Source organism: Pollachius pollachius (genome assembly GCF_949987615.1).
Source record: "Pollachius pollachius genome assembly, chromosome: 2".
NCBI lineage: Eukaryota > Metazoa > Chordata > Actinopteri > Gadiformes > Gadidae > Pollachius > Pollachius pollachius.
The window spans coordinates 12,567,509-12,583,952 of record NC_136935.1 but is presented as its reverse complement, the minus strand read 5'-3'; the positions used below and the strand labels follow the sequence as shown (position 1 = coordinate 12,583,952).

General features: G+C 42.6%; 1 protein-coding gene across 1 annotated transcript in view; it reads left to right on the top strand.

Annotated features, from left to right (window-relative positions):
- Positions 1–2,405: 2,405 nt before the first annotated feature.
- The window catches only part of LOC307071588 (SH3 and PX domain-containing protein 2A-like), a 49,314-nt gene continuing 35,275 nt past the window's right edge, over positions 2,406–16,444 (top strand). Inside the window, exons 1-5 of the mRNA XM_079730620.1 lie at positions 2,406–2,733; positions 4,815–4,895; positions 11,857–11,932; positions 13,098–13,174; positions 14,989–15,080. Of these exons, the coding sequence (XP_079586746.1) occupies positions 2,662–2,733; positions 4,815–4,895; positions 11,857–11,932; positions 13,098–13,174; positions 14,989–15,080 (398 nt within the window). The 5' untranslated portion in view covers positions 2,406–2,661. The remainder of the gene's footprint in view (positions 2,734–4,814; positions 4,896–11,856; positions 11,933–13,097; positions 13,175–14,988; positions 15,081–16,444) is intronic.

Below are 16,444 nucleotides of genomic sequence, written 5' to 3'. Positions count from 1 at the left end.
TCAGTAATCAGATTACTTTTTCAAGGTAACTGTGGAAACACTGGTCATGACCCCCCCAAGAATCAGATCCAGCTAATATAACCCCCCTAATATCATCACACATAATTCAGATTAACAAAAATATGAAATATTCTGAATGAATAACTTGTTTGTTTTCTTTATTAATTTCATTTGCCAACAAGATAGTATCATGTTTTAATCATCTGTAATGTACCCCCCCCCCCCCCACTTGGAATTACCCAACCCTTTTTCTCTACCAAACCAAACTATTTCGCACAGTCGCTGGGATGAATAGTTGGAGAAAGACAGGTCCATGCTAACTGAATGTGGAGATGAAAAGGACACTGAATGGCAGCCAGACAACAATTTTTCATTGTTGGTCGCCACCAGCCAAAAAGAGTAAAAATCCTGACGAAAAGGAGGTAAATACCCCTATTGGTATACCATGGTCTGGGGGAATACTCAATTCTGATTGGCTGCAGGGTGTGCATTAACACCTTGTTTATTTGAATGGGAAAAAATGTTAAAAATCGACTTTGACCCTCGGGAAGGAATAATCGAATAATCTGATATTCTGACCCATCCCTAGTAGATAACTGAATATACTAGATAAATTGGAACATGTAGATAGTGTACATAGCTGATAGCTGAGGTTTGTACCTGGGTCAATGTGACGTGGGCACCTGCCTGGGTGAGGGTTTAGGTGTTTTCCTGGGTCAATGTGAGGTGTGTACTATAGTCTGCTAGTAGTACTATAGTTGCTGGCAGAATAGACGTCAGTATAGCATCCTGTTTCTTTTAGTCAAATACTTGGTATGGTATGTGTGTTAAGTTGCTGCCAAATACGTTGTAACATACCTTCAAATGGGATTTACAGATAGGCCTTCTTTTGTATTTAAATGCTTTTGTTTGGATTTTGTTAGTTTGAACTGCTGATGCCCACCAATATGTGAAATCAGTTGGCCATGTTCAGAATAGAGGTGCAAGCTGCACTCCAGTGTGCCACCCTGTATTGTGTGATGCATCAAGAGTTGAATTGTGCATAATACATTTGCTGCATGTAGGTGCCAATACAGTGAAGCAATTCATTAATCTTTGAGTTTTTGCAAAAAAAATGCATAAGATAGTGAACAGACACACAAAATCAATTAAGTGTAAGCTGCCACTGCTGGCTAGTGCTTAAACACTGAATTTAACTACTGTGTCATTATGGCATAAATAGTCAAAAAGTACCCAAAATCAGTAAAAGTATCACAATGTATTTCTAATACAAGAACGGATAATTGGCATGTTACCTTTTGCGCAAGAAAATGATTCAATAAATAAATAAACAAATAAAAAATAAATTAATATGTTTCGAGTTTAACTCGAGGCCCCCAATGGTAGACCCAAAGTTACGCCCTTGTGCAGTGTACACCATTTTAGTACCTTTGCTGAACGATAACGTCGGCCATATCCCCTGTAGCAAGTCAATATTATTATTACAATAATATCATTGTTATGCGTAATATATAAATATATTATAATTAGTATTTGTGTGTGTGTGTGTGTGTGTGTGTGTTAGTGTTGTGTGTGTGTGTGTGTGTGTGTGTGTGTGTGTGTGTGTGTGTGTGTGTGTGTGTGTGTGTGTGTGTGTGTGTGTGTGTGTGTGCGTGTGTCCATTATATTCTTATTTTGTTTCTATTAGAAGAGAGACCTCGGATCACGGAGTCCCCCGCTCCATAACTGGCTTATGTGACATTCTGCAACTTGAAGATTATAACTGCAGTCACCGTGGATAAACGCGTATGGTAAATTACTAAATGTAAATTATTTCACCAATGCACAGCTGAGTTACCAGTTTACCTCCTGGGATATACAATGCCGAGCCAAAGCCTGCTGGGGAACTTCGCCACTAAGCTTTACAGGCGTTACCACAGAGAACGGAAAACTACGATGCGCTATTTATTGACTGGTTACTCATAACTGTGGCAATTTCCAAATGTGTTATATTCCTATAGCCTCCAGCAGGTGGAGACAATACCATCAGATTCGGTCGTACTGTATTTTCATTGTTCGACCAAAACCAATGCCAAAACGCCCTCTAGGCAAACCACAGCTTTAAAATGAAAACAAAATAAAAACGACCGCATGTGTATAGGCTCTATCATTAAACTTTTTTTGTCTTTCATTAATCTATGCCCCCCCCCCCCCAAACCCATTCCTCAAAAAGCGTACATACATGCATGGGCGGGGGACGGGACATACATTCCCTTGAACGGAGGTCATACAGATCTAAAATATAACATTACAACAGTTACCACTACTGTCTCTATAGTCACTTTTTAGGACCGCCCATGTCAATGGTCAACCAAGCGTCAGCAACCCTCTTGGCCATGCTGTCTTCATAATGGTCCAGCCCCTCTCTGGGACAAGACGATTCTCTAACAGCAAGGGACGGCTTTCCTGATTGTCCTATCGCGTGTTGCAGCCTTGACAACTTTCGCATATTACAATATAGGAAGGGCATAAGCGACTGTGGAGAACGCTTCGTTTCGCGTCTTGTTGCTACTTGTTTTATTTTCTCGTCTTCTTGCGTGTTTTTCCCGGACTGACTATTTCCAGGGGGTTAAATGTCCATGACTTTTCCAGCGCGCTAAAGAGTCTGACTGAGCTGTCAGGATGCATCTACGAACAGTCGCTGAAGTTAAAGTTGTGGATGTGCAGAAGAGAAGAAACCCGTCCAAGCACTATGTAAGTTGATTTATTTATTTGTATCTCGGACGGTTCTTAGGACGGGTCAACACTTCGTTGCCAACTATGCTCTTTCAAATGTAGGCTACGGATCCAAACACAAACATAGTTGTTTAAGGAAAAAAAATAACATCACATGATAGGCTACTTGTGTCATTTTTCCAGAGATGCCATGGCGTTTCATGACATTTCCTACAAGTTGGGGTCCCTAAGGTCCCTGAGGAAATCGCTTTGCCCATCAGTGGCGATGGGATTCATTAGCTTAAGAGTTAGGATCAATTCAATTTCTCTCTCGCTTGGTGAACGGTATTCCCCCAGGGCCCCGTAGCCTCTCCCCTTGGGAGCGTACCCTTAATGGCAAGATCGTGTTGTATCGTGTTCTCTGCAAGAAGGAAGATCACGTTATCTACGAGCTAAGCCACTGGAAATGCCTCAGCAGACTACCCAGAGGAATGAAGTCATTGTCCTTTGTCTCAAGTCGCGCTTCCTTTCAGGGGACAGCCACTTCAGGGGGCGTCCCAGACTAGGCTACCTGCTGGCGACTCATCTGTTTACAAAAAGACTTACTACCACCGGCAATCATGCCATGAGCTCATCCAAATAGTGTATCATTTCGCGTTTCCTTTTCCTAAATGCTTGATGATATAGGGCCTAAAGACTTACCTCATCGTTTGTGTTCAAGACAGAAATAAAGACAAACTGCCACCCCAAAATGTACTGTCACTCTTTGCATGGCATTTAAAGAGGCTGTGTAGGTGTGCCTTCAGTAAAGGAAGCCTCGGGCCAACTCCAAGCAAAGTGGCCTATTTCACAAAATAAACATGTAATTACTCTGCTACTGACTATATCAACCCGTGATAGGATATGTGCACTACACACATAAAACAAAACATTGGTTCTACTATTCAGCAAATATATATCTATATATATCTATATATATAGATATATATATATTTTTTTCTTTTAATGCCTTTGCTGATCGACTGTATCCAACAAGCAACCTGTAGGACGCGTGATTCTGACTAGATAGGTGCATTATTGAGCAGCTATGAAATTTAGGTTTTGTTTTGAAAAGGTAAATAAAAGCTCTCCAGATTGTCCCCATGTGTTAATGTTTTCCTTTGTGCACTCAAATGCCATCAGGTTAAAAGCACAGGCTGGGTTCTATTGCCCGTGGGTTTGTTTACTTGATTGCAGGTTTTACTCTCTGATTTCCGGGTTAGTTTTTTATTAACTCAGCTGACTCTGTTTGCGTAGAAAATATCTTCCACTCAGTTTCTTTTTTTTTTAGATTTAAGGACGTGTTAGATTTGCTTCCTTAGACAAAAATAACTGTAAGAAAACTGAAATTAATTTACCTTTAATTGTAAATAAATAAAGAAAATATGTTTGGGTTCGAGTGGCTAGTTGCCGATCCGAGCACAAGATGTGGTGCTGCAGGACTTCTGTGTCCTTTCCTTTCCTTTGTTGATGACAACTCATCAGGGAAAGGTGACTGTCTGTGAATCAGAGTTGTTACCAGCAAGTATGAATGTGTGGATGTTTCCCGTCCCTTCATTTACCATGAAGGAGGTTAGGAATAGTCCCTGAGTGGTCCCAACAATAATTGGATACAAGTTACAGTTCAACAACGATCAAATCATGCCAATTGCGATTTGTTACAAGCTTTGAGCATATTGTTTTTTTTGCGTCGGCAAGGCAAGATGTTGTCAATAGGTGTATTTGATTGTTGTTTTAATGTTTTATTTGTAGCAAATGTATTTGAAACCTTTTAAAGGTTTCAAATAACCTTTAAAAGGTGTCCCGTTATTAAAAGATAATGCATTCTTGGAACGTTGTTGACCAATCAGAATCAAGTATTCAACCATGCTGTGGTAGGATAGTAAATAACCGTACAGAGTATTTTGTGACCTTTTCCCCTGGTGACCCCGTCGAGTTGAGTTAGGAGTGACTCCAGTCTGGGTCATTAGGATGTGGATGGAGTTCGGGGGACTCAGGGTTTGCTGCTGATTGTTCAGAGGGCTCTTTACCACACCCTAATGAATCTGGTTTGATTGTTTGTTTTCTCTCTCTCTCTCTAGGTGTACCTTATCAATGTCACTTACTCGGACTCTACTTCCCATGTCATCTACAGACGCTACAGCAAGTTTTTCGACCTCCAGGTAAAGTTATTTTACACTTTCATTGTCTTTCAATGTTTTATTTTAGATTTGCACATTTGGCCTCAGATGTCAGTTATATACGATGACGCACGAAATATACAGACAACCAAACCACCATGCAATGGACTTTGTAATCAGTTTGTGGGAACAAAGTGGCCAAAATCCCCCCTCTGCTTTTTCATCAGACAATTCTTGGCTGTATGAGGTCAGTTTGACCTTTTGGTCTCAAGCGTGTGGTCGGGGCGCCTGCGCTCCACTCGTCTCAATGTGCCCAGTGTGTGCCCGTAGGCAATGATGTCACCCCCCCCCCCCCCCCCCCCATGCCCACCCACCCCCGTGGTTGGAGGGCTGGCATTGAAAGTTCAAAGTTCAGCAGAGTTTGAGCTTTCATATTATTTCTTTGCCTTTGAGAAAAATGTCTACCGGGGTGCAAGAACATATACACATATATTACTAACAACACATTCATGATTAATATTAGCCAAAATCTACTTTTAAGTGGTGGATGGATAGCCATGAAATACAAACATCCACTCAGCAGAAGACAGTTTAAAATGTATAAGGATCTAAAGTTTAAAAAATCTGCCAGGAATAAAAACATTTTGTTTTTGATTCCTATACCTTTAAAATGTCCACTTATTTCAATAGCCAATGGGTTGGACGGTTTGCAATGTTATTTTGTATTATATCATTATATCATACCCATATTATGCTATATCCATATCACCAAGTCTAAACACAGGGCAGTTGGATTGTCCAACGTCATCTGTGAAATATATCCTCAACATTCAGCCAAGCCCAGGGTTAATCACCCGTCAATATGGCTCAATATCTCTTTAACCTTATCTTGATGGATAGTGACCATGTAAACACACTCATTCCCTGCCTGAGTAATACATGGTAGTTGGGAAGATAGCGTGTGCGTGGGTGTGTGTGTGTGTGGCTGAGAGTGTGGGTGTGTACACATTCGTGTATATGTAATATGTATGTATGAGGGAGCATGTATGAGATCGCCTGTTAGTGTTTTGGTGTTTTTTATGTATTGTCTGTGTGTAACAATGTGTATCTGCTTGTGTGTCTGTGTATGTGTGCGAGTGTCTATCTATGTCTATGTCTGTGTGTGTTTTATATGTGTGTCTGTGTGTGTGTGTGTGTGTGTGTGTGTGTGTGTGTGTGTTCCTATGTGCATGTGTTTATGTGTATCTTAGGGTGAGGCTATTTGCGAGAGTGCGTGTGTTTATATGCTTGTGTGTGTGAGTGTCTAAGTGTATGTCCATGAGAATGTGAGTGAGTGCATGTGCATAAGGGTGTGTGGGCGTGTGTATAGTATGTACATGTGTATGTGCATTTCTAATACAAGCGAAGAGGATTGGCTCCTCTCAGATAACGGCACACAGCCCACCGCAGCGCTGAACCGAGGAGCTAGGTTGGGCTGGCCGCTGTCGGAGCCAGCGGAGGAGGAAACTCTTTGTTCCAGGGCCTCTTGCTAATAGCCAGGAAAATCCTGCTGCCCAGTGCTGCTCCAAGGCAGCTCTCCTGTCTCTGTAAACACCAGCCCTCTCACTCTGGCCCTCTCCTATCCTCAATGCATTCGCTCCTTTTAATTCTGGTGGGGGCGTCAGATAAGTACATGTAGTACTTGTACTTATCCCCAGAGTGTATTTCCTTAGCAGATGAGGACTTTCTGTGCTTAAACTGGCCAGCTATTAGGTGGAACTAGTGGGTGATTTAGACGTAGCAGTTAATTGTATTTTTGGCAACTAGAATAGCATTGATAGACTTATGTCTATCAACTTATTTATTGTATTTAATAGTCTGATAGAATCATTGAGTCCAATAAACATATTATTTTGTAGCCATTTATATGTATTTTTATTATACTATCAAGTTAATGTTTTGTTGAGGCAAACGTTTCCAAGCATGAGCATGCTAACCTGAGTGCTTTGGTGGTAAGTGTGTGTTCTAATCTTCCGGTAGTCCAACCAGCTATCGTTAATTAGCTAGATTGGTTGGAGGAAGTTATGACCTGGAAGAGGTGGTACGTACACACACACACACACACACACACACACACACACACACACACAAGATAAGTGCTGCTCCAGGAACCTGCAAGTGCACTCCTAAATGAACCATGGCCCTTTGATGTTAATTCCATCAAGTATTTCACTCAGTTGATTCTTTGAAACACAAGGGAGTTTGTCTCTTAAGCAGTGAAACCCAAAACAATGGGCTCCAGTTCACAGTGGCCTGTCGTGTCCTATGAACTGATCGACTGACTGACGTCATTCATTAATGCTAAATTACTTTTATCCAAGATTACTTACTAGTGAGGCCGAAAACATCAAAGTCGTACAATCGGAACTGTAGCATCGCACAATTTTTTTGCACAACCAAGTTGAGCTGCTGCGAGTGTTGCCAAAAAAAAACATGATAAACATGATGAACATGAATCGACACAAAGCCCTTTATTGTTCATCTGCCAGCCGACACCTCCAGTCCCATCCAGACTCTGCAGCCTTTGTCTGCACACCCATACCCCACGCACGTAGCGACGAGCAGCAGAGATGCAGCTCAAGGCCGGCCGTGTGACAAAAGATGCCATGACCTTATCATGGCAACTTAACAACTAAACATCACATCACAACAAAATCCCAGCTCCCATGTTGCTTGAGGATAATGTACCTGAACCTGAGCCAACGCAGGCACCCAGCTGTCAAATACTGTCTTGGCTCCGCTCTTAAACCTCCTCTTGATGTTGTCAAGCAGATGATCTCAATCCACTAATAGTGGGGTGCACCAACAGTGATGTATATCTGCTGTGATGATACATCCCTTTACAATGGCCTGAGATCCTAAACCCAACCTTCTAGCTCAATTAATAACTACGCTCTATTCCACTCCATTATTATTATTATCTATTTTTGAACAGATGCGTCTATCCAAAGCAAACTGAATACAGATACAGGTTATTAAGGAACAGGTATGATTAATCATCTTTTTGGTGTCTAAAGCCTACAGGTTAGGCTTTAGACACCTGGAGCCCGAATCCAATACTTTTCAGTTGGCAGTGGAACACCCACCACCCCTTTACCACGCTATGTACATGAGCTGTGTGCAAGTTGCCCCAATTGAGAAACTCCTGCAGTGTTCACCAAGTCATTATTCTCTGGAGAAGAAAGCCGAACTCCAGCCCGTCTCTTTCCCTCCCTGTCTGCTCTGTAATTTGTCTGGCCTACATTCCTGTCATAAGCCTGCTCTGTGACACAGCCATTCCTCCTGCACTCAAAGTTAAAACCTGAAGCACTTTGCAGGCTCAGGAGAATAGAGGAACTAACAATACATAACAGCGATATGAATGAATCGGCCAACTGAATTAATAAGCTGGGGGAAATGTGTGTAAGCAAAGGAGCCACAGATGAAATTGCAATGACTTTCTTTGTAAGAGTAAGAGTCTTTTGAGTTTTTAAGTACGTCCAATAATGGTAAAGGGAAAAATCCTTGGTATAATTTAGCAAATTGGATGGTTGTGCATAGTGTTTTGAGATGCACAAACAGATTTCCAGCCAAAAATGAGAAGCAAATACTGAGAGAAAAGGTTGTTAAACATAATCTCAGAGCAGTTAACAGCATGCAGTATTTCAAACCCGGGCCGAGGGATAGAATCTTCCCACTGTAGCATTCCTGTACTCTCTCTTTCTCTTGGTGATATGAAGAGCTTTCTCTTTCTCTTAGAGCTGTGACTCTCTCTCTCTCTCTCTCTCTCTCTCTCTCTCTCTCTCTCTCTCTCTCTCTCTCTCTCTCTCTCTCTCTCTCTCTCTGATTTGTAGCACTCACTCCCTGGATGATTTGTGGTACGCTCTCTCTCTTTCTCTGATATGCTGCAATCTCTTTCTCTGGATGATGTGCTTTACACACTCTCTCACTCTGTCTGTTGCACTCTCTCTGTGAGATTTGTGTCACTCTCCTTCACTGGGTGATATTTGGCACTCACTCTCTCTGGGTGATATGTGGCACTCTCTCTCTCTCTGAGTGACATGTGGCACTCTCTATTGGTGAACTGTGTCACTCTCTTTCTGGGTGATATGTGGTGCTCACTCTCTTTGGGTGATATGTGGCACTCACTCTCTCTGGGTGAATCAGGCACTCTCTCTCTCTCTAGGTGACATGTGGCACTCACTCTCTCTGTGTGATATGTGGCACTCACTCTCTGGGTGATATGTTGCTCTCACATTCTGTGGCACTCTATGTATGTAGCACTCACTCTTTCTCTGGGTGAAATGTGGCACACACTCTCTCTGTGGCACTCACTCTCTCTTTCTGGCTGATATGTGGCACTTACTCTCTCTCTCTATTTGATATGTGGAACTTTCTCCTACTCTTTCTCCCTCTATCCCTCTCTCTCAAACTCCCTCTGTGTCTCTCTTTTTATCCAGCTCTCTTTTTTTCGATATCCGTCACTCTTGCTCTCTTTTTGTCTTGGTTTCTGTCCCTTTACCTCTCTACTTCTCAACATCTCTCTCTCCTCTCTCCATCACCCTTTTGTAAAAAGGTCACTCTTATTACCTATTACCATTACACAGGAGCTGCTGTCTGATTTCAGATGTTCAACCATGGCAGAAACAGAGGTGAATGATTGCACACCCATTTAACAATCTGCACTCCCTGACTCCCTCCCCACTCTTCTCTTCACATGTTTATTCGCTTTGCTTGCTTGATGACGCAACTGAAAAGCCACAGTGAAATAAAACCCTGTGTCTATATTATAACACCTGTTGCTACATGCTACATAATTGATTTTCCCAAGTGGGCACGAACTTGGCTGAAACCGTAACTTATAGGTGATAATTATATGTGCTGACGAGATACTCAGCCCATATTCCTCTCTTGCACTGTGTGCGTGCGTGGTGCGTATGTGTGTGTGTGTGTGTGTGTGTGTGTGTGTGTGCACATGATTATGTGTGGGTGTGGCTTGTATGATATGATATGGCATGTGCACAGGCTTGTGTTTATGTTTTTTTTTTATATATATACACACATATATATATGTATATATATATATATATATATATACATATATAAGAATTGACGACACTGTCAATTCTTATTGACAGTGGCGGCCTATACATTTTTGTGTGTGTATGCTCATTCCTTTTTGGGTGTGCCCCAAAATAGGGTCCAATCCCTTTCTTTGGGCCCATTCATCATCATCTTGGTGAGTTCTGAATGACAGCTGTCTGTCACCCAGGGATTCTGTGTTATGATGTGACTGACAATATAATTCCCATAAGCTAGTATGGAGGGAGTGTGCACTTGTTATTCAGACAGGCCGTTGGGCGTGTATTTCGGTGTGTCGGATAGCTATTCTTTTCATATCCCGAAGGATGTATTAAGGTTTATGTTGCTGTGCATTCTGCACAATAACATTCAACAAAAGCCTTGTTAAAAGTGTTAGGGTTCTTTTGCCACTAATTGCCATACAAGAGGTTAAAACCAAGTTTTATTCTGGTTGTTATTTTCGTTTAAAGAAGAAAAAGCCTTATCATGGAAACCGCAAAACACATGGCAATGCATTTTTGCCTATTAAGAGGTTTTGTTAAACTCGAAGAGATTCCTTGTATTCATCATCAGAACTCAAAACACAAAAACGCCGGCTGCTCTCCTCAAAGGAAACCACTCCTTATTTTCTGTCTATATTTATTTGAGGAGGGGGGTTGCCAGAATACCACTAAAACCCACCGCAAGGGGAAATTAAAAAGAACAAAAGTAGTCCAAAAAGTAACCACAAGGAGAGAAAAGCCAACTGCAGCTCTGTTAAAAAGCAAGTGACCCAGAAGGCAGCATGGGAGCAGACAGTGTGGACTCAACCCTGCACCTCCACTGGACCCTGTCCTGTGTTGTTCCACCTGGATCTCTTTGGCCCCGCGCCGCACCAAGCCCTGTCCCGGCTGGACTCAGATGTTTGTGTTTCAGTTCCAGAGGTTCACAGACCTCTGGCGGCCAGAGGAGAACATCTGGAATGAAGCAAGGCGGGAGCTTCGGCAGAATTGTGGCAGACGTTACTGTAGTGGTGGTTTTTAATGAGGCTTCCACACACACACACACACACACACACACACACACACACACACACACACACACACACACACAAATAAAGACACACATATTTTTTCCATGAGCTAACAATGAGCATTTAGTGAAGATAATATAAACTACACACCAAAACCTGTGGCAAGTGTGGACCATGTACTGTACACACCACACCTTCCCACTCATTTACTCAAAAAAAGATGCTTCCGCTAAAAAGATTGTCTGTTAGATACGGTTGGAACTGCGTACATAGTAACAGTCTGTTATACATAGCAGCGGTCTGTTATACAAAAACTACATTGAATGCCTGGATGTGTCCCTGACCATCCCGGTCAGAGATCATAGGGAGTCTCTTTCCAGTGACATCACAAAATAGTCTGTCAGCGCCGATATGTTAACACCCTGTGTTTCCTGCCGACTAACAGGAAGTTCATCCGCTGCCACCGAGCGTGTGACCCCCGGTCACAAAAGATCCCCCTATTTTTAAATTCCCTCTCTGGTTCATTGATTGATAAGACAACATGGTGGTTTAGGTCAATAAGTAACTGACCATTGCCGATATTAGTTATTATGTATATATTGTGTAAATATGAATACGGATAATTTAATTCCAATTAATTTTATATATTCTTCAGTATTCTTATCATTATTAGGATCTGTCTTGTTATATTGGTTTTGTGCTGCTGTCACAAAGAAATTTCCAAATGGGAATCAATAAAGTACCAATCTTATCTAATGTGATAACGACCCGTCATTAAGTTTGAGTTACTCAATCGTAAGGAATGCTTTGCCTTTAACAGAACTAGATGTGACACTCTTTTCCAGAATAATCTTTTGCTTATTCATTTTTCAAAATTTGTTTTTGTTTCAGATGCGGATACTTGATAAATTCCCGATTGATGGCGGCCAGAAAGACCCCAAAAAGAGGATCATTCCATTTCTGCCTGGTAAGAAAATAGTAATAATTTTCCCACCCATCCTCCCCAAACACATCCATACTGTCACTTATCCATGTCCCGCAAATTTGGTACTGTGTCCTCATTTAAACTGAAAAGTGTAACTATGTCAGCAAAGTCACTCAATGGCAGAGTGACATTTCCCTCCACAAGAGAGATTTGTCTCTGCGCCTACACGCCCCATAGCAAGGCCTACCAACACTGCATTGTGGGCATTCTGTCCTTCAGCACTCTCCCCGAGCAGTTAGTGGTCTGGTATGGCAGTAGGAGGCCGGACAGACAGAGAGCGAGAGAGAGATTCATCTAATCTGATAAACCCCGGCCTGAGGCAGGGTAGAGAAGTGAAGAGACTCTTTGTTAGCCAAGGCCGCCCAGCTATAGACTCTCGACTTGTGCTGCTATTTCGATGCTGCTGCAAGGAGCCCACCGCCACGGAGATAAATATCCGAATAAGTGGTGTCTGCCCATTTACAAACACAGAGAGGTTAGTGGTCACTTTACACCTTATCTTATGAACCGAGATACGTGAGGGTTCTTTAAGAGCAACTACCGTTAATAGCTATGCTCAACAGTTGTTTGAAATGTTTGCTATTAGACGTTTAGGTTGTAGCCGATCTATTTTGTATGACAGTGCTCTTATTTCGAAAGGGTGACCGCTATAATGGGGTCTAATGGGTTTGAAAGAAGAGAGAAACAGTGGAGAACCGTTTTGTAACCTCAGGGTCTAAGCACTTAAAGTAGGCCCCCTAATGCTCTCGGAGGTCACTTAAGAGTCATTTGTGATGCAGCTAAATACACTAAATGTATCGTTCAAATATTGCACACAGACTAGGGGAAATAGATAAGCAAAGATCCCTCCACAGTACCTCAACCGTAATATTCTCTTTTCTCCATTGTCACATTCAAGTGGTTACTTCTATAATGATGTAAGACCTTTTTCTCCTAATATTTTTTATTGATTCTTTGTATAGCATTACATGTAAACAAAAAATAAGTATGCTTACAAGCAATATATAATAATTGTTTGTGTTAAGAATAGAATAGAATGATGATTGTTAGGTAGCCATGCATTGTATAATACAATACCATTACTTTGACGGTTGGAGAGAAAAAAACGATACAATATGGATTGTTTTGACGCATTTCTCTTTTCCAGGTAAGGTGTTGTTTCGGCGAAGTCACATCAGGGACGTGGCCGTTCGACGCCTGAAGCACCTGGACAACTACTGCAAAGTAAGAAATAGTCCTTCAGCCGCATCACCGCAGTGTCCTAACATTAAATCGCACTATATAACAATAACCAAGGTAATTTCCTTAACTGCAACGCTCTACCATTAACTGCTTCAGCAGACAGTAAGAAACGGGGATGTTATCATCTCCAAGACGATTTGTCTTAGCATGCAGCGCTTGCACAACAACAGAGCCCCCCCCACATCTATCTTCCTTACAAGCCTCTACAGCAGGAAAACAAGTAGCTCTATCTTGCCCGGTCATTTCCTTTCACCAGTGTAAATAGGCAGCGTACGAAGAAAACAGCGGGTGGCGGAGCGAGGGAGAGAGGGAGACGGAGCGGTGGGTGAGCGGGGTTGGGGTGGGGTGAGGGTGTGTAAGTGACGTTCGTCACAGAGACGAGGGTGAGTCAGCAGATCCGAGACGTGGGAGTAAACACAGCTGGCTGTACCTGACCTTGTTCTGGCCAATCACAACTTCAGGGGGCTGTGAGTCAGGTGATCGCAGCCGTGGCAACGTGAGCAGCTCTTACGACACCCTATCCAATCAGAGAGACACAGGACCTAGAGTGAACACCTTAAAGGATAATTGCAGTTTTAGATCCAAAGGGCCTATTCAGAATGGCTAGCATGATTGTAGAATGTAGTCACCCTTATTTCACTTCCAAGTGCTTCAGTGTTTTTTGGCTGCTTCCTGTAGCGTCTGGGCAACAATGTAAGACAAGCTGGTCAGAAAATATACAAGAGTTCAAATTAGGTGCTAGTTGCATGATCTCTCTAACATAGGGTCCGCCCTATGTTCAGACTACACCCTTCTTTCCCCCAAACTCTCCCACTTCATATAGGGAGGACCCCGTAGTCAGAGTTGGAGCTAGGTGGTGGACTTTCTTTGAACCCCAACAAGGGGATACTTTTTGAACTGTATGACCAGTGAGCAGCTGTCAGGTATCAACGTCTCAATGACAAACAGGTGAGAATGTGAGTCGTTTATGGCACGAAGAAAAGGTGCTATAGTCCCCAGTTAGGACCTAATGAGTGGAGGCAGGTTGAGGTTTGATCAAAGGATGTTTTTAGATCTAGAAAAGGTTTGCAGAGCAAAACAGAAGAGGCAATCCAAGATGTGGCCCAAAACTACCACAGAAAAAGGAAACTGAACAAACATAAACAAGCCAAACTGATGACTTAAATACACATTTTAAAAACAATTATTAATGAAGGGGCTTAAACGAGAATAACTGAGGTCATTTTGTAGACTACATAAAAACTACTCTTCTGGGTTTCATACTATGTGTGAAACAAAATACTAATTATATCCATGTGTTGCTTCTTTATTTCAACCACTACCTCGGTTATTATTTTTATTCTTCCAGTTATTCCTCCCAGAAAGGTGTGTCTAGCGTATCGTTGGCTGAGGTTTCAAGGCCCCTCTTCCTTCCCCTCCACATCCTCCAGCTGCCCCACAGCATTGTCTCGTTTCACTGCTCATACAATGACTGCTGCTGCACGCCATGTTTGTACCGCTCCCACACCTACCCCAGCCCTCGGCTCCTCATCACCTCTCTGCTCCGCTTTGAGCCACTATTATACGACTGCCCATTGGACGTCGGTTGCACGCCTCACTGTCCTTATGGGATCCCTCTTCTGTGGTCCTTCTCAAGGTTTCCTCCCTCTGTGTTTGCATAGTTCTTCCTTGTGCTTTAGTTAAACTGTGACTCAGGGCTGGACACTAACATTGTCGTGACTTATTAGTGGCATTTATTTAGAAATCGGTGATTATGAAACATGGCCATTGAACTCCTCCTCTTCTCCTCCCCAAAGGCCCTGTTGAAGCTCCCCTCCCACATCTCCCAGAGCGAGGAGGTGCTTGGGTTCTTCGAAACCAACGCAGAGGACATCAACCCTCCCAAAGAGTGAGTGTCCCTGACTGCTAGTGTTCACTCCGGACCACACAAGACACAATGGACGTCAATGAGTTTTAGTTTGTTCGTAGTGACCATTGCTGTCTCAGAAGTCGTTAAACACTGCCCTCTGGTGGCTGTAAGAGTGTGTGTCTGTGTGTGTGTGTGTGTGTGTGTGTGTGTGTGTGTGTGTGTGTGTGTGTGTGCATGCACATGATTATGGGGTTGTGTTCAGTGTGTGTGCACGTATGATTATGTGTGTTGACGTGTGTGCATGCATGCGATTGTTCGAGTGTGTTGATGTGTGTGCATGCCTGATAGTGTGAGTGTGTTGACGTGTTTGAGGCACATAAACGTGTTTTTGGGGTGTTCCCATGTGTGTGTGTATGCATGTGATTGTTTGAGTGTGTGCACATGATTTTGTATGCTTGTTTGTGCTGCATGCACATAATTATGTGTGTTCAGATAGAGCTGGGCGATTTTTTGGATTTGTTTGAATAATTAGCATTTGTGCTTTCCTGCGATTTGTGAAATGGCTTAAACAAAAAAACAAGACTTATAAAGTTCAGGACTACACAGATTTGTTTAGCTTAAAGGGCAAGTTAAGCCGCTGTTTCAGCTGGGATTTGAACACTATTTAAAGATGAGTGGAGAGTTCTGAGAAGGAGGCAGCACGCTACGACCATTGCCAACTTTGTGATACTGCAAAGCTTAACCCTCACTCGGACTTGGACATCAAAATAAAGCGTTGTTCAGACAGCGCTCCAAAAATCCACACACATCGTAGTGTGGACTCCCTCTCAGACATGATCATCAACATCAACGGCTGTCCCTCCAGCTCCACACATCACACACACGTTGCATTATACTATAACGTCTATCCGAGAAGCACTCTCGGATGCCGCATTGAACCGGACAAAGCGCTACACGTCCACACACACCTCGCCTCCGGTGTCCCTCCCTTGGTAGTGACGTCACAGAGTATACTAACGACAAGACCGTTACCTGTGTTCGAGGCAGAGCGGAACGCTCACATAGAATGGAATCAATAACTGTATTGACGATCATATAAGACATATTACCATGTTTTTGGGGAACAAAACCAATTTATTCCAGCTCAAGCCACAAAGTGCCTGCGAGAAAGCAGGGAACCTTGGCAGCAATATTTTCAACATCATGTCATTCCTCGTGACAAGACAGGGCCCTGGTGGCAGGCCATCAAAGATGCCCTGTCATATGAAATCGCAAAAGATATAGTACCCATATATACAGTAGTTGAAAAGATGTAGATGTTGCAAATGATGGACCCTATATTTTGTTATTTTAAGTTTGTTAAGTTTAAGTTTGTAGAGAGAAACGGATCAAAGTCTAGCTTT